The sequence below is a fragment of the Perissodus microlepis genome, chromosome 4 (genome assembly GCF_051167445.1).
Source record: "Perissodus microlepis isolate ML-2025 ecotype Zambia chromosome 4, ASM5116744v1, whole genome shotgun sequence".
In the NCBI taxonomy this organism is placed as follows: Eukaryota; Metazoa; Chordata; class Actinopteri; order Cichliformes; family Cichlidae; genus Perissodus; species Perissodus microlepis.
The window spans coordinates 32747114-32763025 of NC_140464.1; the positions used below are offsets into that span (position 1 = coordinate 32747114).

The window sequence follows — 15912 nt, forward strand, 5'->3', positions numbered from 1 at the left end:
CAAATTACTAAAAATAATATAGAGGAAAATTGGAAAATACAGATGCCAGTCCATTTACTCTATTAATAATTGGACCACTGGTTCAGAGACAAGTCCTGAAAGGACTGGAAAACCACAGCTCAACAACGTACAGACGTGGACAAAATTGTTGGTATCCTTCAGTCAATGAAAGAAAAACTCATAATGCTCACAGAAATAACGTTAATCTGACAAAAGTATAAATAAATACAAATTCGATGGATGTTAACCAATGAAAGTCAGACATTGATTTTCAACCATGCTTCAACAGAATTATTTAAAAAATAAATGCATGGAACTAGGGCTGCCACAAACGGTTCTTTTGATAGTCGACTAGTCACCGATTATTTTTACGATTAGTCGACTAATCAGATCATCATCCATTGGACATAAAACGTACAGCTTATTGCACCAGCAGCATCTGCTCTTATATAACTATCATTAGCTTACAGCTTTAAGTGTGTAAGGTCTGTGCTAACTAAAAATAAAGACAAGATGATAGTTTATTAAATTTTAATGAAATTTGCAGATTGTTTCGGTGAAGTTTAATAAACTCCTTGCTATCTAAAATATAACAGGACACTGGAGTAAATTCTCGAGCATCTCACACTTCTGATAATCAGCTGTCTGCTTGATGTTTATTCAGCTGTGTAAAAACTATAACTTTAATCTCAGCCAAACCGATTTACTCAGGAACAAATAAAAGACTGAAAAAAGCCAAACAATAACATTTTTAAGTTATCTAAGTGACTTATATATGTTTAACCTGAGTAGCGAAAGACGGCGGTGGGTTTGAAAACGATTTGCTGGGAGTCCGGTGTTCTCAGCGGCTCTAGTGAGCCTTGCCCCCGGCTCGCTATCGAGCTAGTGGGTAACAGACGTCTCCGAAAACGTCGGAGCGCTTTTGAAAATATGTGGTGTCTTGATAAACTGAGCAGATATTTGAGGTTTACACAGCTACATTCTCGCCTGAAAATATGTTAAACGTTTATTTTGTGACCCAGAAAGAATAATAAGAGTAATATTAAAACTAACTAGCTGCCGCCATTGTTGGAAACTGAGCAGGGAAGCGCTATGAATTCTGGGACACAGCTTCTTCTTCTTCGGGGTTTAACGGCAGCTGGCATCCTTGTACATGCAGTGCTGCCATCTTCTGTTTCAGTCCGTTATTACACTCTTAAATCCTACTACTTATTCCTGCGTCTTTTGGGATCTTACAAAGCTTCAAACCACGCGTCGACTATTAAATTAGTCATCGACGATTTTGATAGTCGACGTAATCGTGACTAGTCGACTAATCGTGGCAGCCCTACATGGAACAGGCTTGGACGAAAATGATGGTACCCACAACTTAATATTTTGTTGCACAACCCTTTGAGGCAATCACTGCAACGATTCCTGTAACTGTCAATGAGACTTCTGCACCTCAGCAGGTATTTTGGTCCACTCCTCATGAGCAAACTGCTCCAGTTATTTCCGGTTTGAAGACCACCTTTTCCAGATGGCATGTTTCCGCTCCTTTCAAAGATGTTCAATAGGATTGAGGTCAGCGCTCATAGAAGGCCACTTTAGAATAGTCCAATGTTTCCCTCTTAGCCATTCTTGGGTGTTTTTAGCTCTCTGTTTTGGGTCATTGTCCTGTTGCAAGACCCATGACCTGCGACTGAGACCAAGCTTTCTGACACTGGCCTGCACATTTCTCTCTAGAATACATTGATAGTCTTGAGATGTCATTGTACCCCGCACAGATTCAAGACATCCTGTGCCAGATGCAGCAAAGCAGCCGCAGAGCATAACCATTCGGATTATCCGTCTCTTTGATTTGTCATCAATTTTCCTCCTGCGGCCACGTCCAGGGAGGTTGGCTACGGACCCATGTATCTTCTGTTATTTCTGAATGACATGTGCAACTGTAGTCACAGGAACATCTAGCTGCTTGGAGAGGGTCTTCTAGCTGTTACCTTCAACATGCTTGTCTATGATTTTCTTTCTAAACTCTTTCCTTCGCTTCCTCTGGTCCATGTTGAGTGTGGTACTCGCCATGTCACCAAACACAGTGACTACCTGGAGCCCTATATATAGGCCCACTGACTGATTCCAAGATTGTAGACACCTGTGATGCTGATTGGTGGACACACCTTGGATTAACGTGTCCCTTTGGTCACATTCTTTTCATTCTTTTCTAGGGGTACCATTATTTTTGTCCAGGCTTGTTCCATGCATTTATTTTGTAAATAATTCTATTGAAGCATGGTTGAAAAGCAACGTCCAACTTTCATTGGTAAACATTTATAGAATTTTTATTTATTATAAATGTTGTCAGATTAAAGTTATTTCTGTGACCATTGTGAGTTTTTCTTTTATTGACTGAAGGGTACCAACAATTTTGTCCATGTCTGTAGCAGCCCAAAGCTCACCATAACATCCTCCTCTGTCACACTAACCTCTGCATGCCCTTGAAAATACTTTGAACTGGCAAAAATTGGATTCATCACTCTACAAGAGCTGTTGTAGAGGTTTTTTTTGTCTTTCAGATATGTTCAGATACTTCCAATAGGTGTGTCTACTAAAAATCTCAGAATCTCTGTGACCTTGACCTCAGTGTCCCCAGTGTTTTGGGTTTTTTTGTCTTGTCCCACAGGATTTTTAAGCCTTCTACTTGTTGAGATTCCTTACCTTCATTTTTTTCAGGACAAAGTGACAACAGTGACAAGTTTTCTGCATATTTTTACAGGATGACAAGAACAGCACTGGATCTCAGACTTGATATTGTTTATTGTGTCTGCAGATACCCAAGGAGGACGCACAGGCGTTTGCCAGAGAGAACAGGATCCACTACATGGAGGCCTCGGCGAAGAATCGCTTCAATGTTGATGAAGCCTTCTTGGAGCTTGTGCATATTATTAGGTACAGTCCTCATTTATATGAGTTTGTTTTAGTTCACTTCCCTGCTGGGACTAGCACAGACAGCCGGGCAAACTGCACTTTAACATTTCTCGACAGCACACATTGTAATTTTATTAAATTTTTGTTATTTTGGCTGCTGTTCACACTAGGAAGTGTTAACTCTGATGGTCCACCTTTTGGTTTGTAACAAATGTCTGCAGCTTCCGTGTCCTGAAAAAAAAAAAAAGGATATCACAGTCTATCAATCTGTCCTACTTTCAGACAAGACAAGTGTAGAGGCTAAGCCTACGCTTGGAGCCACTGAGCTGCTGGATGGCTGTGGTGACGTGGTGCCACTGTCCAGTCCAATAACTCCAGCCATACTTGTGTGTTTAACACAGTTATTGCTTTCTATTGGTGGCATTTGTTGTTCAACTGTCTTTTATCATAAATCACAATAGGGCTGCCACGATTAGTCGACTAGTCACGATTACGTCCGACGACTGATTTAATAGTCGACGCATCGTTTGAAGCTTTGTAAGATCCCAAAAGACGCAGGAATAAGTAGTAGGATTTAAGAGTGTAATAACGGACTGAAACAGAAGATGGCAGCACTGCATGTACAAGGATGCCAGCTGCTGTTAAACCCCGAAGAAGAAGAAGCTGTGTCCCAGAATTCATAGCGCAGCCCAGCTCAGTTTCCAACAATGGCGGCAGCTAGTTAGTTTTAATATTACTCTTATTATTCTTTCTGGGTCACAAAATAAACGTTTAACATATTTTCAGGCGGGAATGTAGCTGTGTAAACCTCAAATATCTGCTCAGTTTATCAAGACACCACATATTTTCAAAAGCGCTCCGACGTTTTCGGAGACGTCTGTTACCCACTAGCTCGATAGTTAGCCGGGGGCAAGGCTCACTAGAGCCGCTGAGAACACCGGACTCCCGGCAAATCGTTTTCAAACCCACCGCCGTCTTTCGCTACTCAGGTTAAACATATATAAGTCACTTAGATAATAAGAAGAAATGACATAACAGTCATGCTGTGAGACGATGCAGCGCGTAACAGCAATAGATAAATGTTTAAAAAGAAACAGTATTCAGTCTGACCTGGTCCTGGAGAAAACGCGACCCAGATGAAGGCCCTAGCATGAGTAGCGGTCAGAAGGAAGCAACAAAGGTATACTGGGGACAAACCGAGCCAGTTCTGCTATATTTGGTGGAAGAATTATCCGTATGGTTTTTGACGTTTTTGTTTAGTGGTGTGCTGCGGGATTTTTCTAATGTGAAATATGAACCGTGCCTCTAAAAGCCTGGGAAACACTGTATTACAGCACCATTACCAACTTGGGTTTAGTATTCATATTTTGGCACTGGGCAAATGTTGGCATGGTATTTTATAACCAAAGGTAACAAATTGTGTCAAAACCTGTGACAACAGATACATCGTTGGATTTCGTGACCAAGAATTTTTCTTACATTATTCAAGCCAGCATCATATATGGTTGACTCTGTATCGCCTCTGTGAATAGGAGCAAAGTGTGAGGATGATTAATCCCTTTCTGTTCTCCTGCTTTACAGACAGTTTCAGGAGATGGAGAGCCCTCCTCCAACTCATCACACAGGGAACGAGAAAAGTCGTGGCTGTCCCTGTGTCATCCTTTAAGCACTATTATTATGAATACCAAAGCCTCATTCCTCTGCAGAAAGGTGTTTTTTGTGTGTACATATGAGTGTGTATGTGTCTTTGAAAGAGAGCGCAAGAGAGAAGGTGGATCAGTTTCTTTCCAGATGATTACATTTGCACTTTTGTTAAAAGCAACATTTAATTTGGTTTAATTTTAAGTAGAGAATTGAAAGGAAGAGGTGTGAGCAGCAGCAGGGCGGCACTTGTGACGCAGATTAATAATAATGTTACAACACAAATCATAATTTGTGTCCACAAATAGAAATATCACCAAAAAATGTAGTATATAATTCACTCTTCAGTGATGCTATTTTAAACAAATCCAGATATCAGCATCTGCAACACCACGGCATCCATAACTGTCTGAAGAAATGACATTAAATGTGCTATGTGCAAAAATTAGCATGTCATAAATGGACAAGTGCTGATTTTCCCCTTAGCATGGCTTTGTATGTTAAGTCATAAGGTCCAAAGCGATGCCATTTTCCATGCCCTCCTGCAAGGGGCAGGAGAGCTCCAAAGAAGTATTATTATTCAAGACAAAAAGAAGAATCATAGCAGGAGCTAGAGTCAGTCTTAAAAGACGAACAATATTGAATACATCCATGAATAACAGATGTCATTTAAGATCCTGATCAAATAATAGTATTGGCCATGTGTTGTGCGATGGCTGTGTCGTTGCATCGTGGTACTCTATGTATTTGGGGAGTTTTGTACTATTTTTTTGTATTTCTCTACTTTATCATCGTAATTGTGAAAATGCAGTATAAGCGTTTTGAGTGCTCCAGTATAGTAGAAAGTGCTATAGAAGAACCTGTCCATATACTGGAAGGGTGTGGTCACAACTTCGTGGGTCTCCAGGTGGCGAGAAGCATGATGTCCTAAGAACAGTTAAGATACTGAACAGAACCCGAAAATATATTGAAATAAGTCACTTTTATAAACTATTAAAACATTTATCTGAACTTTATTTTTCTTTTGTCTTTTCTCATAAGTGTCTCATTGTAAACTTTGTTGTGTCACCTTTTACTGTCAGTCTATGAATTTCAGAGAATTTACACCACCATCTACGTACTGTTGTCTGTGTGCTGACACACAACAGTAGCAGTATGTCTGTGAAGGTTCTCATCCAGGTCATCGTAGTCTAAGGAGCTTGGAAAGAAAAGCGTCTGGACTTCTTTAAGTTGCTTGAAGACGTTTCACCTCTCATCCGAGAAGCTTCTTCAGTTCTAAGGTCAAATGGTGGAGAGTCCCAGATTTAAACCCAGTGGGAGTTTCCCCCCAAAGAGGGACAAAAGGACCCCCAATGATCCTCTGCCTAATCACATGAGCCAAGGTGTGAAACTGGGTGTGGGTTCCAATCAGCCAGGGTTTCGGGTGAGTTCATTGTGAAACCTGGCCCCACCTTATCATGTGATTTCCTGAGGTCAGACGGCCCAGGATGTGAGTGGGCGTTAAGGCCTCTGGGAAGGATCTCAAAACTGGATTATAGATGGCAGACAGTTGGTGTCGTAAACCCCCGCCTCTGTTCAAAGATGGTCGCTCACAGTGGACATAGATGCTTCTTTCACTCCTCTTTCAAACCATCTGTCCTCTCTGTCCAAAATGTGAACGTTGGTATCCTCGAAAGAGTGACCTTTGACCTTTAGATGCAGATGGACTGCTGAGTCTTGTCCTGTGGAGGTGGCTCTTCTATGTTGTGCCATGCGCTTGTGAAGTGGCTGTTTGGTCTCTCCAATGTAGAGGTCTGGGCATTCCTCGCTGCACTGTACAGCAAACACCACATTGTTAAGTCTGTGTTTTGGAGTTTTGTCTTTCGGGTGAACCAGTTTGTGTCTGAGTGTGTTACTGGGTCTGAAGTACACTGGGATGTCGTGCTTGGAGAAAACTCTCCTGAGTTTTTCTGATACACCGGCTACATAGGGGATGACAATGTTGTTGCATCTGTCCTTCTTATCCTCCCTCGCTGGTGTCTGATCTTCTTTTCTGTGCCTCTTTGCTGACTTTAAGAACGCCCAATTAGGGTAACCGCACGTTTTGAGTGCTTCCTTTACATGTGTGTGTTCCTTCTTTTTTCCTTCAGGCTTAGAGGGAACATGTTCTGCCCGGTGATGTAGGGTCCTGATTACTCCAAGTTTGTGTTCAGAGGGTGATGGGAGTCAAAGAGGAGGTACTGGTCCGTGTGTGTGGGCTTCCGGTAAACTTCGATGTTGAGTTTGCCGTTCTCTTCAATGTGCACAGTGCAGTCCAGGAAAGGCAAACAGTCGTCCTTTGTGTCTTCCCTGGTGAACTTGATGTTTTTATCCACAGCGTTAATGTGCGCAGTGAAGGATTCCACTTCTTGTGTCTTGATGTTGACCCAGGTGTCGTCTACATATCTGTACCAGTGGCTGGGTACTCCCCCTTTGAAAGAGCCAAGAGCCTTCCTTTCCACTTCCTCCATGTAAAGGTTGGCTACAATAGGTGACACGGGGGAGCCCATGGCACAGCCATGTTTTTGTCTGTAGAAACCCTCGTTGTATTTAAATATGTTGTGGTGAGGCAGGTTTAACAGTGTGCAGGTCTGATCGGGTGTGAAGTTGGTCCTGTCTTCCAAGGAGCTGTCTTCTTGTAGGCGTTTTCTGACAGTCTCCACGGCCTCCGTGGTGGGTATGCAGGTGAAGAGAGAGACTACATCAAAGGACACCATGGTTTCATCTGGATCCAGGGTAAGTTTCTGGACCTTGTCAGTGAAGTCGGTGGAGTTCTTGATGTGGTGTGGGGTGTTCCCCACAAGAGGTGCAAGGATGGTAGCAAGGTGTTTTGCAATGTTATAAGTGGCTGAGTTTATGCTACTGACAATGGGTCTGAGTGGGACACCTTCCTTGTGGATCTTAGGAAGTCCGTAAATGCAGGGTTTGGCATCCCCTGGATAAAGCCGGTGATATGTAAGGCGGTCAATGATTTTGTCCTTTTCAAGGTCTTGAAGGCGAGCTATAACTTTCTTTTTGTAGCTGCTTGTGGGGTCTCGCTTTAAGGCTTTGCAGGTATTATTGTCACTGAGGAGAGTAGTGATCTTTGTGTGGTAGTCCGTTGTGTTTAGAACAACAGTGCACCTTCCCTTGCCAGCTGGTAATATGGTGATGTTGTGGTCTTTGCTCAGGGAAGCGACGGCCTTCTTCTCTTGTATTGTGAGGTTACATGGAGGGACTTTAGCACTGGGGAGGGAGGCTGAAACTTTCAGCTCTGTTTCTGTTTGTGATCATTTATTAATCCTTATGGTGGTTTCTGTTGCTGTGATGAGGTCCACTATGGGCAACTGTTGAGGAGAAATGGCAAAATTAAGTCCTTTGGCTAACACTTTCTTGTCAGGTTCAGTGAGATTCCTGAAGAGGATCATTAAGGGGTCCTTTGTCCCTCTTGGGGGGACACTCTCATAGGGCTTAAATTTGGGACTTTCCACCATTTGACCCTAGAACTGAAGAAGCTTCTCGGATGAGAGGTGAAATGTCTAAAGCAACTTAAAGAAGTCCAGATGCTTTTCCCTCCAAGCTCCTTAGACCAGCGCTGCCCAACCCCCGGGCCACGGACTGGTACCGGGCCGCGAGAGTTGAAGCTCGGGTGTGAAATGTATGGTTTTCAGGGTTTTTATCGTTAACTCGGTTCCCCTGGGTTTTTTCCGTGTTGTAGTTGTGTGTCTTATTTTGAAAGAAATATGTACGCGTTACCATAGCGACCAGAGAGCATTAAGGGGCAGAGAGGAGGACGTTACTGTCAATGTTGTTGACGCATTTCAGGAGGACGCTGCTAATAAAGTTACAGAGTTACACAGTGAATTCACGTTTAATCAAATCAAATCAAATCAATTTATTTATATAGCACTTTTCACAGGATAAAAACCACAAAGTGCTTCACAGTAATATAAAACAGAAATACATAAAATACATTAATAATAAAACACATGTTGTATTTATCCGCCTTAAAGGCCGGTCCGTGAAAATATTGTCTGACATTATTTGGTATTTAAAATATTTATATGGTATTTAATTGTTAATAAATCTAACGCCCATAGACAGGTGACGTCACCCTGTGGTTTTTGCCGTGGTGTTTTGGAGCTGATGTTACAAGCGATAACTGGAGCTGCATGTTGTTGGTTAACAACTTAAGTGATGATCACATATGTAAAATATGGACAAACAAGACGTGTTTCTATAGACGAACACGGGGGTTTACTCGCTGAGAGTCCACGCAGACGTGATTATCCGTCCTCGGTTTGTTGAAATAATCCACATGAGAACAATACATGTATCATTTCCTGCCGTGACGTACCGACACTAGTGTTTCACTGTTTCAGTAAAACTTCACGCGGAGTCGTGTGGATCCGCGCTCCCTGCCCTGTGCGCGCTCCCGACGCAGGGGATGGGGGGATACCCTAGCTTGGCACGGCAGTCCTAGATATTTGTCATTAAGGTTAAAGGCTGTTTCTACACTCGCTTCTATAGTTACAAGGCAGACGTGTGTTGCTTGTCTGTTGGACATGTTTCCCCAGGTTGGACATAGACAGCATATTGTGAGTAAACAGTGAAACCGGTTTGTGGAGGTTCCTCCCTTCAGGTGCAATGCTGTCCGACAGGTTTATTATTTCCTGATCGTCTCAGCGCAATAAAGTGCGCAATGAAGTGGAGTAACTATTAGCTCTGTTTTTGGTGAAACCAAGAGAAATACGTTTGTTTTTCTTCAAGAAAACTTTGACAGATGGAACAAACTGGAGCCAAATGGAGCAGCTGTGTTGGACAGGTCAGTGTTGGAGGATCATCTTCAGCATACTCGGGCTTCTAACTACAAGTGTTTTCACAGGTGCTCTTGCACTTTTTTTTCTGTGTAGTTTTGTGCTTCGATAGCCGCATTATTGTTGCTGTGGATGAACGGACTGTCCCTCGTGCAGATGGCCCACTGCTCCGTCACGTACAGACACCAACCAGGTAACCCACACCTGTCTCCTGTCACTTCATAAAATTTTCCTTTATAATTTGTGGTAATGTGAGGTGCCAAGCTTCAGTTACACAAACGTGCCTTGCAACAACAGGACGACTAGAGGAAAACCAAACTCTTCTTCTGTGAATCTGAGTAGTTTATTGCCATTAAACATCAGATGTTAAGTGAAATTAGAAGCAGCTCCTTGGTAGCAGAATTTAGAATAAATAACAATAAAAACAAATTCTATATAGCACCACTGCCTTTCCTATGAAGGAGTATTAGGGTCCCATTAAGAAAAAAGCAAAACAAAACATTATTGTGAGAATAAAGTCAAAATTTTGAAATGTGAAGATTACAGTTGTTTCAAGACAAACGGCCACGGCTGCTATACCATCTACAAATATATATATGGTATATATACATTCTGCTTTGTGTAGATGAGCTGGTGAAGTTGTACTTCAGAATCAGTTTTCATTACAGTGGTGATGAGCAGGGGCGCCATGAGGAGGAGAAAGGCAATCACGCCTAATGCTCCATCCTACCTCTCTGTATGACTCACATTAGGTTTATCTTTCTAGTACGCTGGGCGTTCACAGCTCACTTGGATTGTTTGTGGTACAGATTGAAAAAAGTACTGGAAACATTAGCATCACACAGTTGCTCAGCCACATATCCACAATACAAATGTCTCATTCCCCCACATCGCTAAGATGCTCCACTGGAGTGAGATGTGACTGTGGTTGTCAGCATGAATCTCCAGGTAGGCTGTGCGTGAAACTAAACTAAACGTTGGTCAGCTGGAACTAACAGTCCCACAGCACCGAGCACCACAGGAAGCAGAATCCTGAAAGGATCTTTCACAGATACCTTAATACCACGCTACCATCTGAATGTTGCAGCAGAAATCAAGACTTATCACAGCAGGCAGCATTTTCTAATCTTCTGTGGTCTAATTTTGGTGAGCGTGTGTGTGAATTATAACTTCATTAGATCAGAAGTTTCAGAAATACTCAGCAACAACAACATTATTATTAATAATAATAATTACAATTATAATTCATAATATACATTTTTAGAAGTTGTGTGGTTTTCTAATGATAGGGAGACTGCTAACACATTGAAAATCTCCCGTTGGCATTAAAGTAGGTCCATGATGGACCTCCACAGAAAATTAGGATTCAAACGTAAATAATCCAGTTTTGTCCAGTTTCAGCCACCAGACACTCTCAGCTTTCACATTTTTTTCTGTTTGTTTTTTGTGATTTTGTGTGAAATCATAACACAACGTTGTTGTTGACGGCTATTTTTTTAACATTTACATATGTGTGTGCAAGAAAATGCCGCTTCACTGTAAATGTGTTGGAACCGATTATCAGAAATGTGAATTTGGGAGCTCCTGAAATGCACTTATAAGTACTTGTTTACTGAAGTCAAAGGTAAAATTGTGTGCTTTGTTTGTGGAGAGCACAAGAGTTTTTAAGGATTACAATTTGAATCACCATTACTAGACTAAGCACGCACAGGAATACAAGAACTTGACTAACGAAGAGCAGAAATGGACATCTGAGCTCGAAAGCGACAAGGACTTTTTGCCAAGCGTTACTCATCCAGGGATGGAGCAGTCAAAACCAGCTTTGTGATTTTAAACAAAATCACAGAAAACCCCAGTATCCCACTGTCTGAGGAGTGTTTGGTGGGGTCTGATGGCTGAAGCTCCCTGAGTAAATTTGAGAATGCATCCCTCTCCACATGAACCATAAAAAGAGGGGTCAGAGATACTACGGGAAATCTGGAGCTTAGACAACAGACTAGAGAGTTTGACTTTTGATGTCCGTATGAGTTATGTTTTTGATTATCAGTGACAATGAACTACACCCTGTAGGAGATCCAGTGTTGGTGGATGAGACAGAAGCTGCATCCTTCCTGTCCCGTTCACTGCTCTATAACAGCTGGGACTTTGAGCTGGTTGTGCCTGGTGATATGGAGAGGGAGTGCATGGAAGAGATTTGCAACTACGAGGAAGCCAGAGAGATTTTTGAGGACAATGCGAAGACGGTGACTCTCCTTTGACTGTAGAACCCTTTTTTAATCTGGAGTCTTAGAATGAAAAACTATCAGTTTAATTTAACAATTATTTACACTTTTATCACCTAAATATACATGTATTTTTATTTTAATATTTAAAATACAAAACCTTTTCTCTTAGTATTTGAGCAATTTGACTTAACTTATTCAAGGTGACCTCTTCATTAAACTTCATTTGCTTCCATTTCTAGGAAAATTTTTGGAAAACGTATACCAATCAAGGTAATACTTTAGCATCACTATGCTAACCTTTTCATTTCATTGTTCAAATGTGCATACTAATGATGAATGTATTTTTTGTAGTAGTTGGGATGACAGTTTCTTTTTTCCATATTGCTATTTTTTGTCGATTGTGTGTTTCAATGTATATTTTCCAATTTTGCTGTATTATCTACGTCTTCAAACTTACAACAGTATCACAATTGAAGTCATTGCTGTAGTGATTGGCTACAGATTGTCTGAATGAGTAACATGAGAACTATTGAAGAAACATTTTTTGAGTGGGGTGATGATGTTTGTCTTTGAAGGTAATACAAACAGACTGGACGTGTCAGGTCTGGTGGCAGGGATCCTGGCTGTACTAGTGTCTGCTGTAATTGCCACAGTGCTGGGAGTGTACTGCTACAAAGCCAAGAAAAAGGGTGCACGGAGGTCTGGCCGGTACGTTTACTCCGATGTGGATCATTTGGTAACAGAAATGTGGAACAAAGTGACACCCTAACCAACACCAGTAACATTTCCCAGTAAAGTCTTTTAAAAACCAGTAGACCATTAAAAAAAATACAAAGTAGACAAGAAGACAATATTAATCCCTTAATCTTAATCCAGAGTTTGTGCAAACTTATATTTATTTACTGTTATTTTTCCCTTAAAGGTCCAGGGGATGTGGGAAAGTAACACAAAGTGTCCGGGTTGAAAAAAGGAGACATGAAGGCAGAATTGTTTATTAAAGTTTATTAATATTTTTATTAGTAATTAAACCAAAAGAGACGGACAAACCACTGTCACCTTAAAAAATGAAAGAACAAAACCCAGGTATGGCTCACTAAAAATTGAAGCAAGTCAAAAAACTTTAAATGACAGAAAAATACAGAACTCACATTCATAGTATGGATGCATCAGAGAGCAACTTGGGGTTAGTATCTTGTCCAAGGATATGTGGCTATGTGTCGACCAGAGAAACCAGGGATTGAACCACCAACCTTCTGATTACTAGATGACTTGCTCTACCTCCTGAGCCACAGTCACTCCATCAAGGCTCACTGGGACTAGAACTCTCCTTTTTTTTGGACCTAAGTACTTTTGCTTTAATGGTGAGTAGAGTCAGCTGTACCAGAATCAGAATCACAGCAAAGATTTCTGGCACAACTTCACCTACTTCCAAGGTGCATGGAGAGGATGAAAGAATTCACAATGCAGGAACTCCAGCAACACTTAAGGGAAGATGAGCAACTTTAATAATTGACCAATGCGTTTCGGCTTGTGGCCTTCATCAGGGTCACAAGCCGAAACGCGTTAGTCAATTATTAAAGTTGTTCATCTTCCATCCAGAATCAGAAAACTTTATTGATCACTAAGGAAATGATGTAGGTTACAGTTGCTTCAAGACAGTAACAGACTAAAAAATTTAAACAATACAATTTGTCACAGATTTTACAAATTTAAGAAATAGCACTAATTTATGCAAATCACTCAGTTATACATATCAAGGATTAGGAATAGGTGGCCCCTAAGGCAGGGCACATGCTTAGTGTCTGACCTCACAAATGTGCTTCAGCAAAAATGGTCAAAACCTCCTGAACCTTCTCTGGAAAGCCTTCCCAGAAGAGTTGAAGCTGTTATAGCTGCTAATGGTGGGCTGACATCATATTAAACCCATGGATTAGAAATGGGATATCAGCCCAGTTTACATGACCAAATACAGGCAGACGACTAAATACTTTTGGCAATATAGTGTATAAACATTTTCACGTTTTTATTTTTGTTTATTAGCAATACAGCAACTAAAGGGGTTTAAAATTGGCGTGTTGTGCTGTGTGCTGTTCCAGACCTCCAGTACAAATTGCAGTAGATGGGCATACATCAGCTCCGGAGACGGTGCCCCTAGGTGGGATCACTGCACCAGGTCTGCCTAGCTACAACGATGCCCTGAATCACAGTGGGCAGCACGATGCTCCACCACCACCGTATTCAGGGTAAGTGGAAGGCAAAGCGTGCACACACAAGGAACACTGGAAAGACTGACTACCAAGAGTTCTAAGACATTCTGGTGAGAGAAGCACAACACGTGTTGTGTATTTATACACGGGAAGGTGACTAATTGGAAACAGGTGTAACAAATTCAACACAAGTGAAACTGATTGAGTAAAGACACAATTACAAAGAAGGGAAAGCAAGAAGGTTGCAGATGAGTGCTTGATTTAACTGTCAAATGTACTCATGTTTACAATAAATGAAATGGCATAGAAATTTGAAATATTTGTATGCCGTATAGATATTGGCACTCGGTGTCCCAGGCAATGTCTAAATAACTTTGGTCCACTTATCTAGAAGATGAAGAACATGGAACCATCCATATATGCGCTACACTGATTATAGTATGATAATTAATGACAATCATGATGCGAGAAAGTCTATATGAGTGGTGTAAAGTGGTGTATGCAGTGGTGTTTGCAAGTGTATGGTATGTGTTGTATGTGCACATCGAAAATGAAATGATACCTCAAACAATACCAAATGTGTGTGATGGCATGAAGAAAGCAATCACACATTCAATTCAATTCAATCCAATTTTATTTATACAGCTCAAAATCACAACAACAGTCATATTGTACAGTAGATCGTACAACAATACATACAGAGAAAAACCCAACAATCATATGACCCCCTATGAGCAAGCACTTTGGTGACAGTGGGAAGGAAAAACTCCCTTTTAACAGGAAGAAACCTCCGGCAGAACCAGGCTCAGGGAGGGGCGGGGCCATCTGCTGTGATTGGTTGGGGTGAGAGAAGGAAGACAGGATAAAGACATGCTGTGGAAGAGAGACAGAGGTTAATAACAGATATGATTCAGTGCAGAGAGGTCTATTAACACACAGTGAGTGAGAAAGGTGACTGGAAAGGAAAAACTCAATGCATCATGGGAATCCCCGGCAGCCTACGTCTATTACAGCATAACTAAGGGAGGATTCAGGGTCACCTGGTCCAGCCCTAACTATATGCTTTAGCAAAAAGGAAAGTTTGAAGCCTAATCTTGAAAGTAGAGATAGTGTCTGTCTCCTGAATCCAAACTGGAAGCTGGTTCCACAGAAGAGGGGCCTGAAAACTGAAGGCTCTGCCTCCCATTCTACTTTTAAATACTCTAGGAACAACAAGTAGGCCTGCAGTGTGAGAGCGAAGTGCTCTAATAGGGTGATATGGTACTACAAGGTCATTAAGATAAGATGGGGCCTGATTATTTAAGACCTTGTATGTGAGGAGCAGGATTTTGAATTCTGGATTTAACAGGAAGCCAATGAAGGGAAGCCAGTACAGGAGAAATCTGCTCTCTCTTTCTAGTCCCTGTCAGGACTCTTGCTGCAGCATTTTGGATTAACTGAAGGCTTTTCAGGGAGTTTTTTGGACATTCTGATAATAATGAATTACAGTCGTCCAGCCTGGAAGTAATAAATGCATGAACTAGTTTTTCAGCGTCACTCTGAGACAGGATATTTCTAACTTTAGAGATGTTGCACAAATAGTTCAGTTCTCTTATTTGCTTTCAAACTAACTGCACCCCCGTCTTTCTAAAAACCTGTGCCTTTTTTTAATAGGAACGGAAACAGCTGGACATTCATTGATCATGCTACTATTCACAAAGTTTTTCTTCCTGTCTTTGACCACAGGGGTGCGCCGTCGGTATCTGCTGATCCAGGTGACAATGAATGAAAGCCCTGCAGGTCACTGTGTGAAACCTTAACACTGATGGTTTGGGGAAAATTTCTGGTTGTTTTTTAAAATATACATATTTTTCTTAGGAGTGCAGTTCAAAGACAGTCCCAAAGTGGACCGTAGCTAATCATTTGTCACTAGTCTGATCACTTAAGACTGTGTTTGTGCATTTGTGTTCTTCAAGAAAAACCAAGATGCATTTTATATAATAAATCATGTAACAATTTCACATGCCTCCAGTCATTGTATAACTTGTTGTGACTTGCAAAGCCAGCAAATAAGCATGCAAGTAGTAGATTAAATTAGAATCACTATAGAGGAAGTTCTTCTGGACATGTTTGCAGCCTTTA

At 41.3% G+C, this 15912-nt stretch overlaps 2 protein-coding genes across 4 annotated transcripts in view; both read left to right on the top strand.

Moving 5' to 3' along the window:
- rras (RAS related) overlaps positions 1 to 5556 on the top strand; it is a 15385-nt gene extending 9829 nt beyond the window's left edge. For both annotated transcript variants that reach the window (XM_084927189.1, XM_084927190.1), the window contains 2 exons: positions 2807 to 2925; positions 4486 to 5556. In XM_084927189.1, the coding sequence (XP_084783315.1) occupies positions 2807 to 2925; positions 4486 to 4570 (204 nt within the window). In that variant the 3' untranslated portion in view covers positions 4571 to 5556. The remainder of the gene's footprint in view (positions 1 to 2806; positions 2926 to 4485) is intronic.
- A 3192-nt stretch (positions 5557 to 8748) lies between these two features.
- Positions 8749 to 15867, top strand: prrg2 (proline rich Gla (G-carboxyglutamic acid) 2). Of its 2 annotated transcripts, none has more exons than XM_084927184.1 (7): positions 8749 to 9367; positions 9456 to 9552; positions 11407 to 11602; positions 11824 to 11854; positions 12160 to 12292; positions 13681 to 13827; positions 15517 to 15867. In XM_084927184.1, the coding sequence occupies exons 1-7, from the start codon at positions 9346 to 9348 to the stop codon at positions 15557 to 15559; spliced, it is 669 nt and encodes a 222-aa protein (XP_084783310.1). In that variant the 5' UTR covers positions 8749 to 9345; the 3' UTR covers positions 15560 to 15867. The 2 variants fall into 2 exon arrangements, with proteins under 2 accessions (XP_084783310.1, XP_084783309.1); XM_084927183.1 differs by having other exon boundaries at positions 8754 to 9367; positions 11430 to 11602.
- Positions 15868 to 15912: the final 45 nt, after the last annotated feature.

Coding starts and splice junctions, on each gene's coding strand:
- prrg2 (XM_084927184.1), top strand. CDS start 9,346: ATGGAGCAGCTGTGTTGGACAG. Junction 11,603..11,823: donor TTGAGGACAATGCGAAGACG/GTGACTCTCCTT, acceptor TTCCATTTCTAG/GAAAATTTTTGGAAAACGTA. Junction 12,293..13,680: donor GGTGCACGGAGGTCTGGCCG/GTACGTTTACTC, acceptor GTGCTGTTCCAG/ACCTCCAGTACAAATTGCAG.